General features: G+C 44.6%; 1 protein-coding gene across 1 annotated transcript in view; it reads left to right on the forward strand.

The window, feature by feature from the left end:
- Positions 1–710: 710 nt before the first annotated feature.
- The window catches only part of LOC311244849 (transcription initiation factor TFIID subunit 4-like), a gene marked incomplete at its 5' end in the record, with an annotated part of 58,857 nt that continues 42,143 nt past the window's right edge, over positions 711–17,424 (forward strand). Inside the window, 7 exons of the mRNA XM_084334532.1 lie at positions 711–1,971; positions 6,133–6,302; positions 6,642–6,728; positions 7,652–7,855; positions 9,700–9,822; positions 11,859–11,948; positions 16,810–17,004. Coding sequence (XP_084190658.1) covers positions 711–1,971; positions 6,133–6,302; positions 6,642–6,728; positions 7,652–7,855; positions 9,700–9,822; positions 11,859–11,948; positions 16,810–17,004 — 2,130 coding nt within the window. The remainder of the gene's footprint in view (positions 1,972–6,132; positions 6,303–6,641; positions 6,729–7,651; positions 7,856–9,699; positions 9,823–11,858; positions 11,949–16,809; positions 17,005–17,424) is intronic.

Raw genomic sequence — 17,424 nt, forward strand, 5'->3', positions numbered from 1 at the left:
TATTTTACATTTGTTACCCACTTGGATTTTAATCAAATCTATCGGTTAGCCAAAGGGGAAATAGTTTGTATTGAGCCGTACTGTATTGTACCCGTTCTGCAATCTGTTAATAACGTTTTCAATCAATCAATCAAACCCCCTGGCAAAGGAAAAAATTACTATGTTTCGGACAGAGTTACTCTGCCTCACTCCCCTGTGGGGAAACCCATCAGAGACACCACTATAACCCGCCTGGAGTCATCAAATATCCATTGGTCAGCGAAAGGGATATTCCCCATGCCAAGGAGGATAGTCGTGTGTGTTACATAATTATGAAAATATTGGTAGGACTGAGCTGCTATCTCACAAAACAGGCCTCCTCTTGTGTGTGTGTGTGTGTGTGTGTGTGTGTGTGTGTGTGTGTGTGAATGATATGTGTGTGTGAATGATATGTGTGTGTAAAGTGAACCACTTAAAAAACACTGTTCCGTTTCAGATAGTTGGGGGAACTGATGGATGAAGTTTACAAAACATGTTTGGTTCAGAGATAATTTTTTTCTATCCGGAAAACGCATTAGATAGTTATTAGAGTTTCTTATCAATAACCAATAGGAAGTGGAACATCGGTTATCTTTTCTCTTTATTCTATTTCTACAGTCGCCAAACAACACAGATCCTGCGCGCATGCGCACATGCTACAATACGATTTGCACAACGGTCCGACATCAAAGATGGCGGGAGCCTCCGACCCACTGGAGGACATGCTCTTCAATGAGGTAGACGAGAAAGCGGTTAGCGACTTAGTTGGCTCTTTGGAATCACAACTGGATAGTCAAACGACCGCCGCGGTTTCATATTCCGAGATAAAAAGAGAGGGACCTCCGGGCGCTGTCAGTCCGTTCTCAGGGAAACAACAACTGCGTGATCAAGTGGTGGGGTCTCTGCTGGAGCAGCAGCAGCCACAACAAGGACATCCCAAAGCGGGGTTAAACAACCAGGAACCCGGCGCTAATGAGACGCTTTCCAACCAGATCCTCACCACCTCTACCTCTTCTATAGCCACTGGGAGCGTCATAAACACTCGATCCGATCTACAAACACTTGGAGCACCCCCTACTGTCCCTCCCGCACCTGGATCTGTAACTTTGCCCACTCAGTCGAGTGCTGCTAGCTTCAACAGGGCTACTGTTCTGGGTCCATCAGTATTGACTGCTGCCTCCAACCCCAACATCATCACACCCGCAGTAGTAAGGACCGCCTCGCCTGGAGCACAGGGTTTAAACGGAAACCCCGGGGCGGTGAAGCTGGTGAACGCACCGGCTCTCCCTCCTCATCAAGCCGCAGCCAACACTGTTATAAGTACTGTCAGTGCCGGTAGTTCCAATATCATTGTGTCCATGGCTTCTTCACAGCCCAGTTTCCCCTCAGTACCTCAGGCTTCATCAGTGGCGTCTTCTTCTCCCACTATTGCATTGCAGAGGCACCCTCCTAGCCCCGTGTCCAGCGTGGTGGCCCAGAATGGACTGGACCCAAAGGTGGCCCCTCTCGTCACACAAGGCGCAGCGGGGTCACCGGCCGGCGTCTCCACATCATCTCAGGTCATGATTAACCACAGCAACACTCTCATGCATCACACCAAAATGGTGGTGCCCAATCAGCCCGGCGTGTCCGGCGGCAACTCCGTCATCCTCGGGGGTACCCCTCCTCCGCCTGTGGTCAATTCGCCCATGAACCACCAGACTCAAGTTATGACCAGCCCGGCTGTCACACTCACCCACACCGGCGGGGTGATGAAGCAGCCGGCGGTGGTCAACGGGCTCGGTCAGCCCACGGTGATGACCACCATGGTCAGGCCGCCCATCATGGCTACTTCGATCCAGCAGCAGAGACCCGGGCTGCAGGTTGCGAGCCCTGTTGCCAGAACTGTCACCCCTCAGCTGGCCGTCAGGCCGCAGACCCTTCAGTTGCCTCCCGGATTTACCATACCCCCCGGTAAGGAAACGTAAAGGTTTCCACGGTTAAACGTTCTCTCTCTTTCAGTCACCCATCATCGGCCCAGAGAGCAATGTCGCTTCCAGACACTGCTGACTGACTGGGACGGCAGTGTTTGGAAACCGGTGTGAGCAGCAGTCGGCATCACTCAGCTGACCCTGATCTCAAACAAGGATGTGCCATTTGTTTTCCTAGTTGTATATTAGTGTTACTATATCCGTATCCCTTAGTGTTTCATAGAATACAGGGGTTCCCACCTTCCCACAGGCTCGTAAGTTAGGATATTTGTGGTGGTAGGAGTTTTGGGAGGGTAAGAAAGCCACCATTTGAACAGCATAGAGAAGACACCTTGGGAAATCTATTCATGGTGGGTCTCTGATGTTGTGGTGGGCCGCCGCAAATAAATCTATGAAGGGGAAACACTGGGGTAGTTAGTGGTGCACGACTCTGGGTTGAAGTGGGCACATATTGGCCATTTTGGTAATAGAGCTGCTACTAACTCTAGGAAAGTGCGTTCACTAATCGCCGGAAGCAGTGCTATTATATCAAGCATCTGGAAACTTATTTTCATGAATTTGCATTGAAATCAAAGACTTGTCTGGTCAAAAGAGTGTCGATACTACAGCGTTTTCACTCTCGGAGTCACTAACCGGGAGTCGGTGTGGACTCTTAAGACTGTAACGGTTGGGGATTCCATTCTTTTGGGGTCAACTCTCCACCAAGAGGAGTAAAATGCTTTAATTAATTAATAAGGTAATTAGAGACAAGTGTATCATGCTTTGGTAAGGGTAGTTTAGGTGAATATAGGGCAGGTGAGAAGGATGTAGAGTTGACCTGAGAGTGCCATGTTATGGTGTTTCATGGTGAGAAGGATGTAGAGTTGACCTGAGAGAGAGTGCTATTGTAACCCAGGGTTCAGATTCATAACTATCATAACTATCATAGGGACACAAATAGTTAATGCTAGTAGTTAAGAACTTTCTAGAACGTAAAACATTCTAGAACCAGACTCCCCAGAACCCCATAGGATTGTGATAATGTAGTCCTGGGATAATATGCACAGGGACGTGCATTAGGATAGAAGGGGAGAATGTAACCCAGGGTTAACTATCATAACTATCATAGGGACATAAATAGTTAATGCTAGTAGGTAAGAACGGTCTAGAACGTAAAACATTCTAGAACGTAAAACATTCTAGAACCAGCGTATGATGTCATGATAGAAGGTTCTGGGACCCTTGTGATGTCATCCTATGATGTCGTATAGAACGTTCCGGTTATGGTGAGAAGAAGGATGTAGAGTTGACCTGAGAGTGATATGTTATGGTGTTTCATGGTGAGAAGGGTGTAGAGTTGACCTGAGAGAGAGTGCTATGTTATGGTGAGAAGAAGGATGTAGAGTTGACCTGAGAGTGATGTGTTATGTTGAGAAGCATGAAGAGTTGACCTGAGAGTGCTATGTTATTGTGTTTTATAATTATAATAATAATAAATCTAATTTATATAGTGCCTTTCAAGAAACCCAAGGTGGCTTCATAAGTCAAGAGGGCTAGGGAAAAAGGGGGGGGGGGGGTGATGATGAGGGGGCAGGTAGAGATTAATAATGAAACCTAAATCTAATCTAAACTAACTAATGGTGAAAAGGTGCGTCTTGAGAGCTGTTTTCAAAGTGTCCAGGGTTGGGGGGTTCCGGATTTCGGGGGGGGGGGGTGGTTCCAGAGGGTAGGGGACGCCACACTGAAGGCTCTGTCACAGAAAGTCCGCAACCTGGTGCGAGGGATGGAGAGGAGAACCAGATCAGAAGATCGTAGGTTTCCGGGATGGTGTGCTGTTGGTGGAGATCAGACAGGTATCGGGGGGGGGCGAGGGCATGGAGGGACTTGTAGGTGGGGAGCAGGAGTTTGAGAGAGATGCAGAACTTGACTGGGAGCCAGTGGAGGTGGATGAGGGTGAGGGTGATGTGCTGCCGGGGCTTGGTGTGAGTGAGAGCCGCCCTGGCAGCTGATTTCTGTACATACTGGAGCCTGTCCAGGGCTCTTATGATGAGAAGGATGTAGAGTTGACCTGATATGTTATTGTGAGAAGCATGTAGAGTTGACCTGAGAGTGCTATGTTATGGTGTTTCATAGGGGTGTAACGATGCGACCTCATAAAACGATTAAATTCGATAATGATTCATCATGAAATCTCTTCATTTGACCACGATTCGATTCGATTAATTTTCTATCAGTTAATTCCCCAAAGAAAGTTGAATACACAAATGTGGCTGGGGGAACTGATTCACTCAGCATGAATGGACTATAGGTCAATAAAAACAATACACACAAAAAAATTCAATTCTAACATTTTCAAATCGATGCAGTTGAATCGTCACATTAGGATCGATGCATCTTTACACCTCTAGTGTATCATGGTGAGAAGGATGTAGAGTTGACCTGATACTAGTGCTATGTTATGGTGTTTCACGGTGAGAAGGATGTAGAGTTGACCTGATACTAGTGCTATGTTATGGTGTTTCATGGTGAGAAGGATGTAGAGTTGACCTGATACTAGTGCTATGTTATGGTGTTTCATGGTGAGAAGGATGTCGAGTTGACCTGATACTAGTGCTATGTTATGGTGTTTCACGGTGAGAAGGATGTCGAGTTGACCTGATACTAGTGCTATGTTATGGTGTTTCATGGTGAGAAGGATGTAGAGTTGACCTGATACTAGTGCTATGTTATGGTGTTTCATGGTGAGAAGGATGTCGAGTTGACCTGATACTAGTGCTATGTTATGGTGTTTCATGGTGAGAAGGATGTCGAGTTGACCTGATACTAGTGCTATGTTATGGTGTTTCACGGTGAGAAGGATGTAGAGTTGACCTGATACTAGTGCTATGTTATGGTGTTTCATGGTGAGAAGGATGTCGAGTTGACCTGATACTAGTGCTATGTTATGGTGTTTCACGGTGTGAGAAGGATGTCGAGTTGACCTGATACTAGTGCTATGTTATGGTGTTTCACGGTGAGAAGGATGTCGAGTTGACCTGATACTAGTGCTATGTTATGGTGTTTCACGGTGAGAAGGATGTCTAGTTGACCTGATGGTGCCATGTCATGGTGAGAAGGATGTAGAGTTAATAATAATAATAATAATTAATTTTATTTGTATAGCGCTTCTCAAGAACCCGAAGTTGCTGACAGTAGGCAGAGAAACAAAGAAAAACAAAGAAATAAAAAGGAACATAAGACCACGGGGGAAACAGCATGAGATACACCGAAACATAAAGCCACAGTAACAAACATAAAGACGGGGGGGGGGGGGGGGGTTGAAGGCTAGGGAGAACAGGTGGGTTTTGAGGCGTGATTTGAAGGTGGAGAGTGTGGGGGAGTCTCTGATGGTCTGATGGAGGGAGTTCCAGAGTCGGGGTGCAGTGCGTGAAAAGTCCCGATCACCAACGTTTTTAAGTTTGGATGTCGGGACAGTGAGGGAAGCAGTGGAGGAGGAACGGGTGGGGCGGTAGGGAAGAAGGAGATCAGTCAGGTAGGGGGGGCAGGCTATGGAGGGCTTTGAAGGTGAGGAGTAATGTTTTGAAGTTGATGCGTTCCTTGATCGGGAGCCAGTGGAGAGAGTGGAGGACAGGAGTGATGTGTTCACAGGACCGGGTGTTAGTGAGGAGGCGGGCAGCTGAATTTTGGACCATGTGCATTGTGCACTTTATGGAGTTGGGAGGTGATGCCAGTGAGGAGGGAGTTGCAATAATCGAGGCGGAAGGAGATGAAGGCGTGTATGAAGGATTCAGCGGCAGGGGGGGGGAGAGGCAGTGTCGAATTTTGGCGATGTTGCGGAGGTGGAAGTAGGAGGTTTTGACGATGGAGCGGACATGGGGGTCAAATGAGAGGGTGGGGTCGAGGATGACACCGAGGTTGTGGACTAGGGGGGAAGGGGTGAGATGGTAGAATCATTGATGGTGAGTGTGATGGGTCCGGATCTACTGAGGGTGGTTTTGGTGCCGATGATGAAGAGTTCCGTCTTGTCGCTGTTTAGTTTGAGGAGGTTCTTATGGGTCATCCAGGTTTGAAGTTCAGAAATGCAGGACTCAAGTTGACCTGGGAGTGCTATGTTATGGTGTGTCATGGTGAGAAGCATGTAGAGTTGACCGTTTCCCCCCCGCAGGCATGGTTCTGGTGCGGACGGAGACGGGTCAGCTGGTGATGGTTCCCCAGCAGGTTCTGGCTCAAGTCCAGGCCAAGTCGCTAACCAACCAGAACGTCGCCAACATCTCTCCCAGGCCTGCAACCCCGACGGCCGGCGCTACCATCCGCGTCAGCAGTGCCCCCAGTCCGGTAAGTGCCACGATATCTGCAAATCAAAGATTACAGAAATCATTTTATTTGATATGCACTGTTAATTAATGCTTGTATATCTTATCGTGTGTTGTCATGTTTGTTTATATGTTTGTTTAAAAAATAATAAAAAAATAAAATACAAAAAAAAAAAAAAATATTATTATGACATGATACAGATTTATTGCCCAGTTATGGCCCAATATCTTACGCCAGTATCATTGCATCGCTAATTCAATGTTCTGATGGATGCAGGGATGAACAATGAAGGGTGGGTTGTGGTCTACGTTACATGTCTTCATTGCACTAACTTCCGCTTTGCGTTTCCCCCTTCTCTAGATTCCATGTACACCCCAAACTGTGCGCCTGGCGCCAGGGCAGACCAGAATGGTGCAATGCCCCTCTCCCGCCGTCACCACTGCACAGGTGCATGTTGCCCCACTCTGTTTCACACGCCCCCACACCTATAGAGCATACACAGCTCGACCCCTTTGAGACATTTATTTGCCCGGTCCTCCAGGGATTTTGTACTGCTTATTTTGTGCTAGGGATGAGCAAAACTCAAAATTACTATTCGCTAGTCACTGGGAACTATTCGATTACTAATAGAACCACACACACGCACGCGTCAACTATGATTTTGTTTTTACTTGAGTATGGTTGTCACCACGGTTCTGTTCATCGTTCTATATCAAACCATGTGTCACAATTCCAATTAGTATGGCAAAACAAAACCAGAAATTAAAGAAAAGTCCCTGGTGATTAATATTTGATGAAACAACTATATTAAGTTTGTTTTTGTTATTTTATTATTTTATTTTCATATATCTGCCAACGTTTTGATCCTTGCTTCTATACCATGTAAAGTCAGAAGGGCAATGTTTTGGTATCGCAATTCTACAGTGGTTATCGAAGGATAATACGTAATATTTTCAACCTAGGCCATATCTTCTGGCTTCATGGCGATCATTTCCAACCAAAATCCTGCCAAATGCACCCGTATTGAGTCATGTTTTCTATGTGTTCGAGTTAGCTGCGGTCCAGTCCAAGAGGGCAACCGCACAACAGTCCGAAACTGTCCTCAGGAGCAGCCAAACGTCTCCTACTCTTGACATGATTCTAAAAAAGGACATACAGTATTTTGTGTTTTGGGTAACGTTCTTTGTCGCACGGTTGCCCAGTTGGATTCAATTGCAGAGAATTGACCTCTGGTCCAGTTCGATTTCTGGTCAAGAATTGGATCAATATGATGCCTGAACGATTTAAAAAGAAAATAAGGGGTCTAGGTCTCGCACGACTCTAGTCCAGGATATGTGTTTTTATACGTTTTGGTTTTGTAATCCTTCCAGAAGCCCATGACGGTGGCCCCGGTCGGCACAGCCGTGTCTGTAAAGATGAGCACTCCCCAGAAGGCCCAGACGGTGATAACGGCAGGGGGACAGGCGCTGGCCAAGCCTGCCGGCGTACAGTCCAACATGGTCGTGCAACATGGCGGCATGTGCGCAAACACCACCCCCAACGTTCCTCTTGCCGGAACGCCAGGGGTGTCCCAGGTTTGTGACCCGGATACGGGCAGGAAAGCCCCTTCGAGAGGCTCCCTTCCCTTTTCTGAGAACTCCCGCTGAGCTTAAAGCAACAGGAGGAGGCATTCGTTTTGATTTGATTAGGTTGCAGGAAAACTCATTGTTGCCGGAAAAACTCGTTGTTGCAGGAAAAACTCATTGTTGCAGGAAAAACTCAAAAAGAAAAACTCATTGTTGCAGGAAAAAGTCAAAAAGAAAAACTCATTGTTGCAGGAAAAAGTCAAAAAGAAAAACCCATTGTTGCAGGAAAAAGTCAAAAAGAAAAACGCATTGTTGCGGAAATAATTATATAATAATAATATTTGTCATTGTCTTTTCTATCTCAAGATAAGATGAGATAAGATATTCCTTTATTGATCCCCGTAGGGAAATTCGGGTGTCATAGCAGCATGGGGGAGGGGAGACGGGTATGGGCAGGGTAACGGTAGAAGACATAAAATATAGGCAATAAAATGTATAGTAAAGATAAAAAATAAGCTGTGTAAACAATATAATTAACTCTGAATATGAGCAAGTAAACGGTGTAATCAAAGGTGCAGATGAGGGTCTGTATGCCCAGTTATATTATATGTTGCCAATAAATATGGGCAATAACACACTTAGAATCTGAATATATATATATATACTAGGAGTAAGTCAAGTATACAGTATGCACAGGTGCAGTACACACACACACAAGGGACCCTAACTGGCATGATATACGTTATATGTTGTAGTCCATGCAGTTTAGGTGGTAGGAGTCGGACACACTTGGTGGTCAGACATTCCTAGCAGTTCTCAAGTTCTGCCGCCGTTAGTTCTCCGGCTGCTGCTAAAAGAAGCTAACGTTCTTTTAGCTTCTATCTTGTTCTTTCATCTTCACACTGCAGGCCAGGGCTCACTTGAAAACACTCGCCGATTTTAAATAACGGATACATTTAAAATAAATAATAAACATCATAAAACCTCTACAGTCAAATATTTAACGACCACATTTGGGGGGGGGGAACCATTAATCATTTTAAAGGGATGGTTCAGATTCTTTGGAACCCGAGCTCCACTTTCTATTTGCCAGAGATGTTATCGGTAGAATCCTTTCTCGGCGCAATCCGCGCCGTTCCTCACACTAGCGCGTCAATGGGGTCAAGCTCCCGTCTGTGTGAGCTGAATGAAGACATTTGAAACCTACTCCACAATGGACACAAAGTAGTTTCAGTTGTCTTCAGTCAGCCCCGTACAGACGGGAGCTTGACCCCATTGACTGCATTCGTTTGTGGCTAACCAGCCGATGCTAGCACGAGGAACAGAATGGATCGTGCAGAGAGAGGATTCTACCGATCAACAACATCATTGGTTAAGTGGGAAATAGGGGCTGAGGTTCCAAAGATTAAATAATAATAAATTGTATTTGTAGTGCACTTTTCGTTCACTAGGATCCCAAAGTGCTACAGTGTTAAAACATAGTTACATCTTTTATTTTCTTATTTAAAAATAAATAAAACATAGTATTTAACAGAAAAGTTAAAACAACAGAAAAAGATTTTAAATCACAAGAAATAGCTAGCAATCAAAGGCCTTTTGAAATAGAAATGTTTTCAGCCCTGCTTTAATTAAAAGAGTCCAGGCTCTGTGGTGCCCTCAGTTGGATGGATGGGGAGGCTGTTCCACAGGCGTGGTGTAGCCGAGCAGAAGGCTTGGTGGTCCCCCACGGTGCAGAGCCCGGTACCGGGTACCCGGAGGAGCAGGCTACCTGCAGATCTGATCATGAGAGTGATGAGTTCCTGTGGGTTGAGAGAACTATTCTCATTTGAGCTGTTTAACTCTTGTCCTCGCAGGAGATGCAGGAGAATGTGAAGAAGTGTAAGAACTTCCTGGCCACGTTGATCAAGCTGGCGTCCAATAACTCGCCGTCCCCCGACACCTCCAAGAATGTCAAGTCCCTGGTGCAGGATCTACTCGTGAGTTCAAGACCTGCTATACATATTCACTTGCTACTTATTCTATTGTTGGGGCTGAACCCGAATGCTTTCGAAGCTTCAGTTGCTGCCACGGTAACCGACGGTAACATGTTGTTGTTGTTCCTTGTTTTTTTTTCTTTTTTTTTTCACCGAAAGTTAGCCTACATCAGCATATGATATAGATTATAGAAATAATAATCCAAAGGGCGGCTAGGTGGCGCAGTGGGCAAGGCGCTTGCCACCAACGCAGGATATGCTGGGTTCGAGCCCAGCTCTCGGCGTTGCTTCCGGCTTGGCTGGTCGTTCATACTAATACAATTGGCAGTATTAGGGGGTGGGAAGCTGGTGGGTGGGGATCGGACATTGTGGACAGCGACTCCTACAGGTCGGTTGGTGCGCCTGCGCAGTAGAATCAGGAAGCAACGGGGGCAGCGTGTCCCTCCCACGCAGACCCTCGCCGCTGAGAGATCGCGCTGTGCAGGTGAAAAGATGCGACGGCTGCCTCCTCGTGTACCGGAGGGGACACGTGATGCAAGGCTTCGTCCACATTGCAGCCGGCTTGTGGGAGGCATGGCCTAACAACGTTCGAGACAGGGGAGGGTAGAATTGGACAATACGAAATTGGGGAAGGGAGAAAAATTGAAAAATGCAGAGAAAAAGCAGATACAAAAAAAATATAATAATACAACATTATATTTTGAAAATCAGACATTTATTCATGAGAACTTTTAGAGAACCTACTGTATCTACCCCATAGCTCTTGTTTACCCCACCGCGATGAAGCGTTGCATGTCGTATGTAGAACGAAGCTTTGATAATTTGCTGATAATTATCTTCCTATTGAAGCTTCTATTGTACTATTGAAGTACTATTGAAGGTTCTACATTTACATTTAGTTAGTTAGTCACTTACAAGTTCTGTACAACAAGTCAGCAGGAAGGGTACAACTCTGGCAGCTAAGGGTCAGTAAGATTGTTCATCAAACTGTGTTGAACTTGAGTGCTACAGTCTTGAGTGCATAGTAGTATAGACACATTAGCATAGTAGCTAGTAATATAGGCATGGTCGATTCCTTAGTAGCAGAGTGCATTCTATTGTACTATTGAAGCTTCTATTGTACTATTGAAGTACTGTTGAAGCTTCTATTGTATTATTGAAGCTTCTATTGTACAATTGAAGTACTATTGAAGATTCAAAGCCCCCCCAGAAATGGTAACCGGGACAGCCCTACTCTGGAGTGTACGTTAGAGTTCTGTTGTATGTATTGTTGTAGGGACAAGAAGGCCCTACAGAGAGTGGTGTGCTCAGCCGAGCGTACCACGGGTATTGCACTACCAACCCTGCAGGTCCTATACAACAAGAGGTGCAAATCCAGAGCCTGCAGGATAATGAAAGACCCTCAACACCCCAACAACAGCCTGTTCATGCTGCTGCGGTCAGGCAAACGCCTGCGAGCACCAGTAACGAGGACAGGGAGACTTAGGCTCAGCTTCTTCCCCCAGGCCATCAGAGCCTTGAACACTGAACTCTCCACGCACAAGCACACACGAGCACACACACAACACACACACTGTACACGCTCACACACTAGCAGCCACTTTAACATGAGCACACACACACTCATGCTGCACACGCTCACACTATGGACACTTTACAGAAGGAAAGATCACTTTAAGAATAGTATAGCTTGAGATCGTAAAAAATATAGCATTGTATAGCAGTGTACATAAAGACCCAAGGCCTCATCCGTAGCTAACAGTGTACTGCACTGCCACAGGACCTAGCATGTCCTACCATGCTCTGTAAATAGCTCATGTACAGATACCGATATGCCTACTTTGTTTACTTTTTATTGCATTATGTCGCTCTATTGGTTGGACTCTTATTATTATTACTTGTATTATGCACATCGTTGCGGGCGAGACCCCCGGCATTTCACTGTATACCTGTATGCCGTGACAAATAAAACTCTTGTATCTTGTATGTGTTTTTCTCATTCTTCTGTGTCTTCTTCACCCCCTCCTCTCTGTGAGCAGGACGCTAAGATTGAGCCGGAGGAGTTCACCACGCGACTGCAGGCCGAGCTGAAGTCCTCCCCGCAGCCCTACCTCATACCTTTCCTCAAGGTAACGTCCTACACGCTCTCACTCCCTTCACGTGCTGATCTGCACGCTTTAGGGTTGCCACGGTGATGTGGAATTTCCCACGACTGACAAACTCGCGACAACACCGGTATTACAAAATATATATATATATTTTTTTAAACAACGCTCGATATCTGCAGAGCACTTACTTTGATCTTTAACGTCTGTTTTTAATTAATTTTCAATGATTGGCATCCATTTGTTGGGACAGACGGAGTTGACGTTAAGTTCTAATAAAAAAAAAAAAGAAAAAAAAAACAGACCAATGTAGCTGCAGTCTTATTCAGTGCATCACGCAAACATACTGTTGCTGGTCTGGACGGGTCCTCTGAGCTCCTCCAGTCGATCTGCAGGGTTTAATCCTAAATATTTCCGAATTCTCCGCCATCTATTACGTGTAACGCGTCGCCTCTAGAGCCTCCTTTCTCTCCTTCACGTGAAGTTAAAACTTAAGTGAAAGTGAAACCTAGAACTAGCTGCTGTCAGCACGTTAAGTTTATAATGTAGACCGATTTACACGCTTGATAAACACATTTAGCACCCTTGGTCGCGCTACTGAAACAATAAAGGAAAGAGGGATAATAGGGATGTTTATGAAGTAGGCAGACACCAGTGGGGTCGGTAGGCAAGTAATGTACTCAGTGGAGCCAGAACATGGAGTAACACCGGTATCACCGACTACCGTGGCAACCATACCACACGCAAAATCCACGCATCATTACTGCCGTGATCTTGTTAACCCGGCGGGAGGTTTGTTTACATTCACAGAGCCTGCAATTAAACGTTTCACTATGCGTGCGGTCATTCCTTTATGTCAACCGTGAATCAAAAGTAAATAATTGCGAGGCGCTGGGAGCCGAGCGTAAGCCTAGAGGATATGTCTTTGAAAAGTAAACACGTCTGTAAACCGCCATTGTAAACGGCACTTTTACTTTCTAGCTTCAAACGGTTCCAAGTTTTGCCCCATAGATGCGGAGGGGGCTGTAGTTCCTTTTGCCCCATACCTCCGAAAATCCACAATCATCTCTTTAGTTTTGCTGACGTTCAGGGAGAGGCTCCACCGGGGCAATTTTTCCATTTGTTTATTCAGTTGTGAAAATATGCCATAACATTCGTTCACTTCCTTTGGGAGGGGGGGGGGGGGGTAAATACTCAAATCAATTAAATCAATTCACAAGTTGTGCTAATGGTTTCGAATTTCTCATGATCTCTCGCTCAATCCTACAGATTGCCAAGATTTACAGAGCAGAAAGACACACAATAGACGAGCTGTAACATGAAGGTTAATCTAGAATATGACTTGTCAAATTGCCTATTGATAATCTATTGTAAATTGAATCGTGACCCCAAGAATCAAATTGTGGGATTCCCACCCCTACTTCTTACAGTGCGATTTGTCTCCCAGTGGTAATGGGGGGGGGGACATTCCAACGTTTCTATGACGACAATTTCTGCCTTTACAAGGTATCTGCAGGGTATTAAAAGTCTTAAATTCACAATTCTCAATTTAAGGTCTTAAAAGGTATTACAAATTCTTACATTTCATTTGCACAGGTATTACATTTTTGAGGGGGCAGCCCGTCTCCCCCGGCCCGGTCAGGTGATACTGTATATGGGCAATTCCATGCAAATGTCAACCTCACCATGAAAACAATTAAATAACATGATCATTACCAAACCAATTTCAAATGTATCATCAAGGTCTATATTTTGAAGTACAAAATAGATTTGATCGTAATATTTATGAGAATGCATGTTTTTTCACACTACAGGAGGAGACGCAATGATGTAAAAATGTATTTTTTGATTAACCTAATTAGTGTAGTTTTTTTTATAACTTTCTTTTTCATGGTGAGGTTGACATTTTCATGGAATTGCTCCAAAACTCATTTTCTGATTTAACCGATATTAATATTGCTGTTCTCTGTATAGAAAACACTTTTTTTATGTCAAATAGAGCTATTTTCCAAAAACTTTTTGTAATTTATTTTCAGAAATGACTGATATTTTTGTGATGTCACAGTATGATGTCATAATAGAACATTCTAGAACATTTGTGATGTCACAGTATGATGTCATAATAGAACATTCTAGAACATTTGTGATGTCACAGTATGATGTCATAATAGAACATTCTAGAACATTTGTGATGTCACAGTATGATGGCATAATAGAACATTCTAGAACATTTGTGATGTCATAATCAAACATTCTAGAACATTTGTGATGTCACAGTATGATGTCATAATAGAACATTCTAGAACATTTGTGATGTCACAGTATGATGTCATAATAGAACATTCTAGAACATTTGTGATGTCATAATCAAACATTCTAGAACATTTGTGATGTCACAGTATGATGTCATAATTGAACATTGTAGAACATGTGGGGTCTATATATAGTCGACAATTCTCTCAGCATTTCCAGGAATTTTTTCAGACTACAACATGTATCCAGACTGGTTTGACCCTCAAATGGTCCACCGAAGTCAAACACATGTGGGTAAAGCCCTATTTTTGATAGTGTTTTTAGTCTATTTCAGACGTGTAACATCCATAACGCAAAAATGTAACATCCATAACGGCACAATCTTTTTTTTTTTATCCATTTTCTATTTTTCTCCCATCCCAATTTCGTATCATCCAATTCAACCCTCCCCTGTCTCGAACGCTGTTTCTTGCCTCCCACAAGCCGGCTGCAATGTGGACTAAGTCATACATAGCACGAGTCCCCTCCGATACTCGAGGTAACAGCAGTCGCATCTTTTCACCTGCGCAGCTCGATCTTTTAGCGTCAGGGGTCTGCGCTTTGGAGGGGCGCCGCCCCCATCGCTTCCTGATTCTACTGCGCAGGCGCACCAACCGACCTGTAGGAGTCGCTGTCCACAACGCCCGATCCCCACCCATCAGTTTCCCACCCCCTAATACTGCCAATGTGTATTAGTACGGACGACCAGCCAAACTGAAAGCAATGTGGAGCTCTGGGCTCGAACAGGCGAACCCAGCGTCTCCAGTATTCGTGGTGAGCGCCTTGCCCACTGCACCACGTAGCCGCCCTATAACGGCACTTTTTTGTGATTCATTCCTTGAGCGGAAATGCCAGGTTTTCCTGAATGTGCTTTTCGGGTACCTCAAACCCTTCCCTACAAAGTGATAGTAAACATGTTATTCTTTGAAAAAGATATTCACAGAGTTTTCATCATGTGTTCAGTGAGTCCGAAAAGCTTGTCCATTTCCGTAACATCCATAACGCTGTGTATTTTGTCACCTATCTCAAAATCCAAAAGGTAAAATAATTTTTTACTGCAGGCTCATCTTTATCTCAATAAGTGTAACTAAAATGTGTAAATTATACGTCCAATTCAAATCGATGCCTTGTCGATGTTAACCCATTCTCTGCCACCACTTTGATCATCCTAAATCATCCTCTGCCAGCGCTATTTGTCTATGGAGATGTTCACCTTCTTTGCAGGGCTATAACTTTTTAAATTGTATTGCTAAATTGACATTACTATGGCCCATTCAACATCAATTATCTATCGTTCAGGATGTAGGAACGTTTTACTTTTTCATTCACACATTCATACTAAAATACCGTCTAGAGTATAAATATGTTTTTATCGTTTTCTGCAGTATTTCATAGAACGTGAGATATAGGCATAAATGCATATATTAGATTATCAAATGCAATTTGATACCGATCAACGTTATATTAAAAATTTCAACTGTACATGGTCCTAAACGTCATGATTGATCATCTGCGGGTGAACGGAGGGGGGGGGGGGGGTCGTTTATAATTCAATGACCGACGTTAAATGAGTTATGTAGTATGGGTGATATATTGATCAGAGCAGTTTGTATCGAAAATTATAACAGACAGCATCACCCAAGACTCCGTGGGTGAAATATGAATACCATGACGAAAATATGAAATATTGATCTCAAACACGCCTTACGGTGTGATTGGCAGACAACGCATGGCGGAGAAACCCGCCTTAACACGTGATTGGCGGAGAATGGGTTAAGTTAATTTTCTCTCTGAATGTAACATCCATAACGCTGGAATTGCCCATATACAATATTTTTATTTTTTTGTGGGGCTACCAGGAGCTTGGTGCGTCTAGCGAGAGCTTGTATGCAACAAATTTGCGAAGTGCAGCCACCACAAAAAAAAGTCTAGTATGGTTGTGAAATTGTTATAAAACGTAGCTCTAAGTGGTATTAAAAAGTCCTCAATGTAACTTGTTGAAACCGATGCAAGATGCCCTGATTTAACCCTTTCACTACCACACTAACAAATGGTTAACCCTTTCACTACCACACGACAAAGGGTTAACCCTTTCACAACCACACTACAGACTGTTAACCCTTTCACTACCACACTACAGACGGTTAACATTTTACTACCACACTACAGAAGGTTAACCTTTCACTACCACACTACAGAAGGTTAACCCTTTCACCACCACACTACAGAAGGTTAACCCTTTCACTACCACACTACAGAAGGTTAACCCTTTCACAACCACACTACAGAAGGTTAACCCTTTCACAACCACACTACAGAAGGTTAACCCTTTCACAACCACACGACAGAAGGTTAACCCTTTCACAACCACACGACAGAAGGTTAACCCTTTCACTACCACACTACAGACGGTTAACCCTTTCACTACCACACTACAGACGGTTAACCCTTTCACTACCACACTACAGACGGTTAACCCTTTCACTACCACACTACAGACGGTTAACCCTTTCACTACCACACTACAGACGGTTAACCCTTTCACTACCACACTACAGACCGTTAACCCGGACGTGTCTCCGCTGCCCCACAGAAAAGCCTCCCCACCCTGCGCCAGTCGCTGCTCAACAACCAGCAGACTCTGATGAACCAGACCAACAACGCCATCCACAATGCCATGGTTGCCCCCGGCGCCGTGGGCACCAACATCATCAGGGCCCGGCTGCCCGTCACCCCCGTCACGGGCATCGTCAGGCCGGTCGGAGCCAACTGCATACCAACTGCCTTGGTATGACGACGCACACCATTTACATTTACACCAGTATACACCGGCCAATCAGGAGGGACTCGTAGTTGAGTTGCTCCGTCAGGGTCACAGATTAGATTAAATTAAAATATATTTACAGTACAGTACAACGAAAAGAAGCTCGGCATCCAACCAGAGTGCAGATGTAACGGTGAAGTTCAATAGTACTATACAATATACAGGTGATTAAACTGGGTATAGAATATATAAATTAGTACTACTGAGTAATGGTGCTAATCGGATGTATGTACAGAGCTGTAATATTAATATGTACAGTGATACAGGTATAAAGACTACTATGGTAGTTAGTCATACTGGCCAGCAGCGAAACTAGTAAGAGTTGGTAAGGGATATGTACAGACTAGGGATGCTCGATATTGGCTTTTTTACCTATACCGGTAT

Source organism: Notolepis coatsorum, assembly GCF_963971535.1.
Source record: "Notolepis coatsorum genome assembly, chromosome: 18".
Lineage (NCBI taxonomy): Eukaryota > Metazoa > Chordata > Actinopteri > Aulopiformes > Paralepididae > Notolepis > Notolepis coatsorum.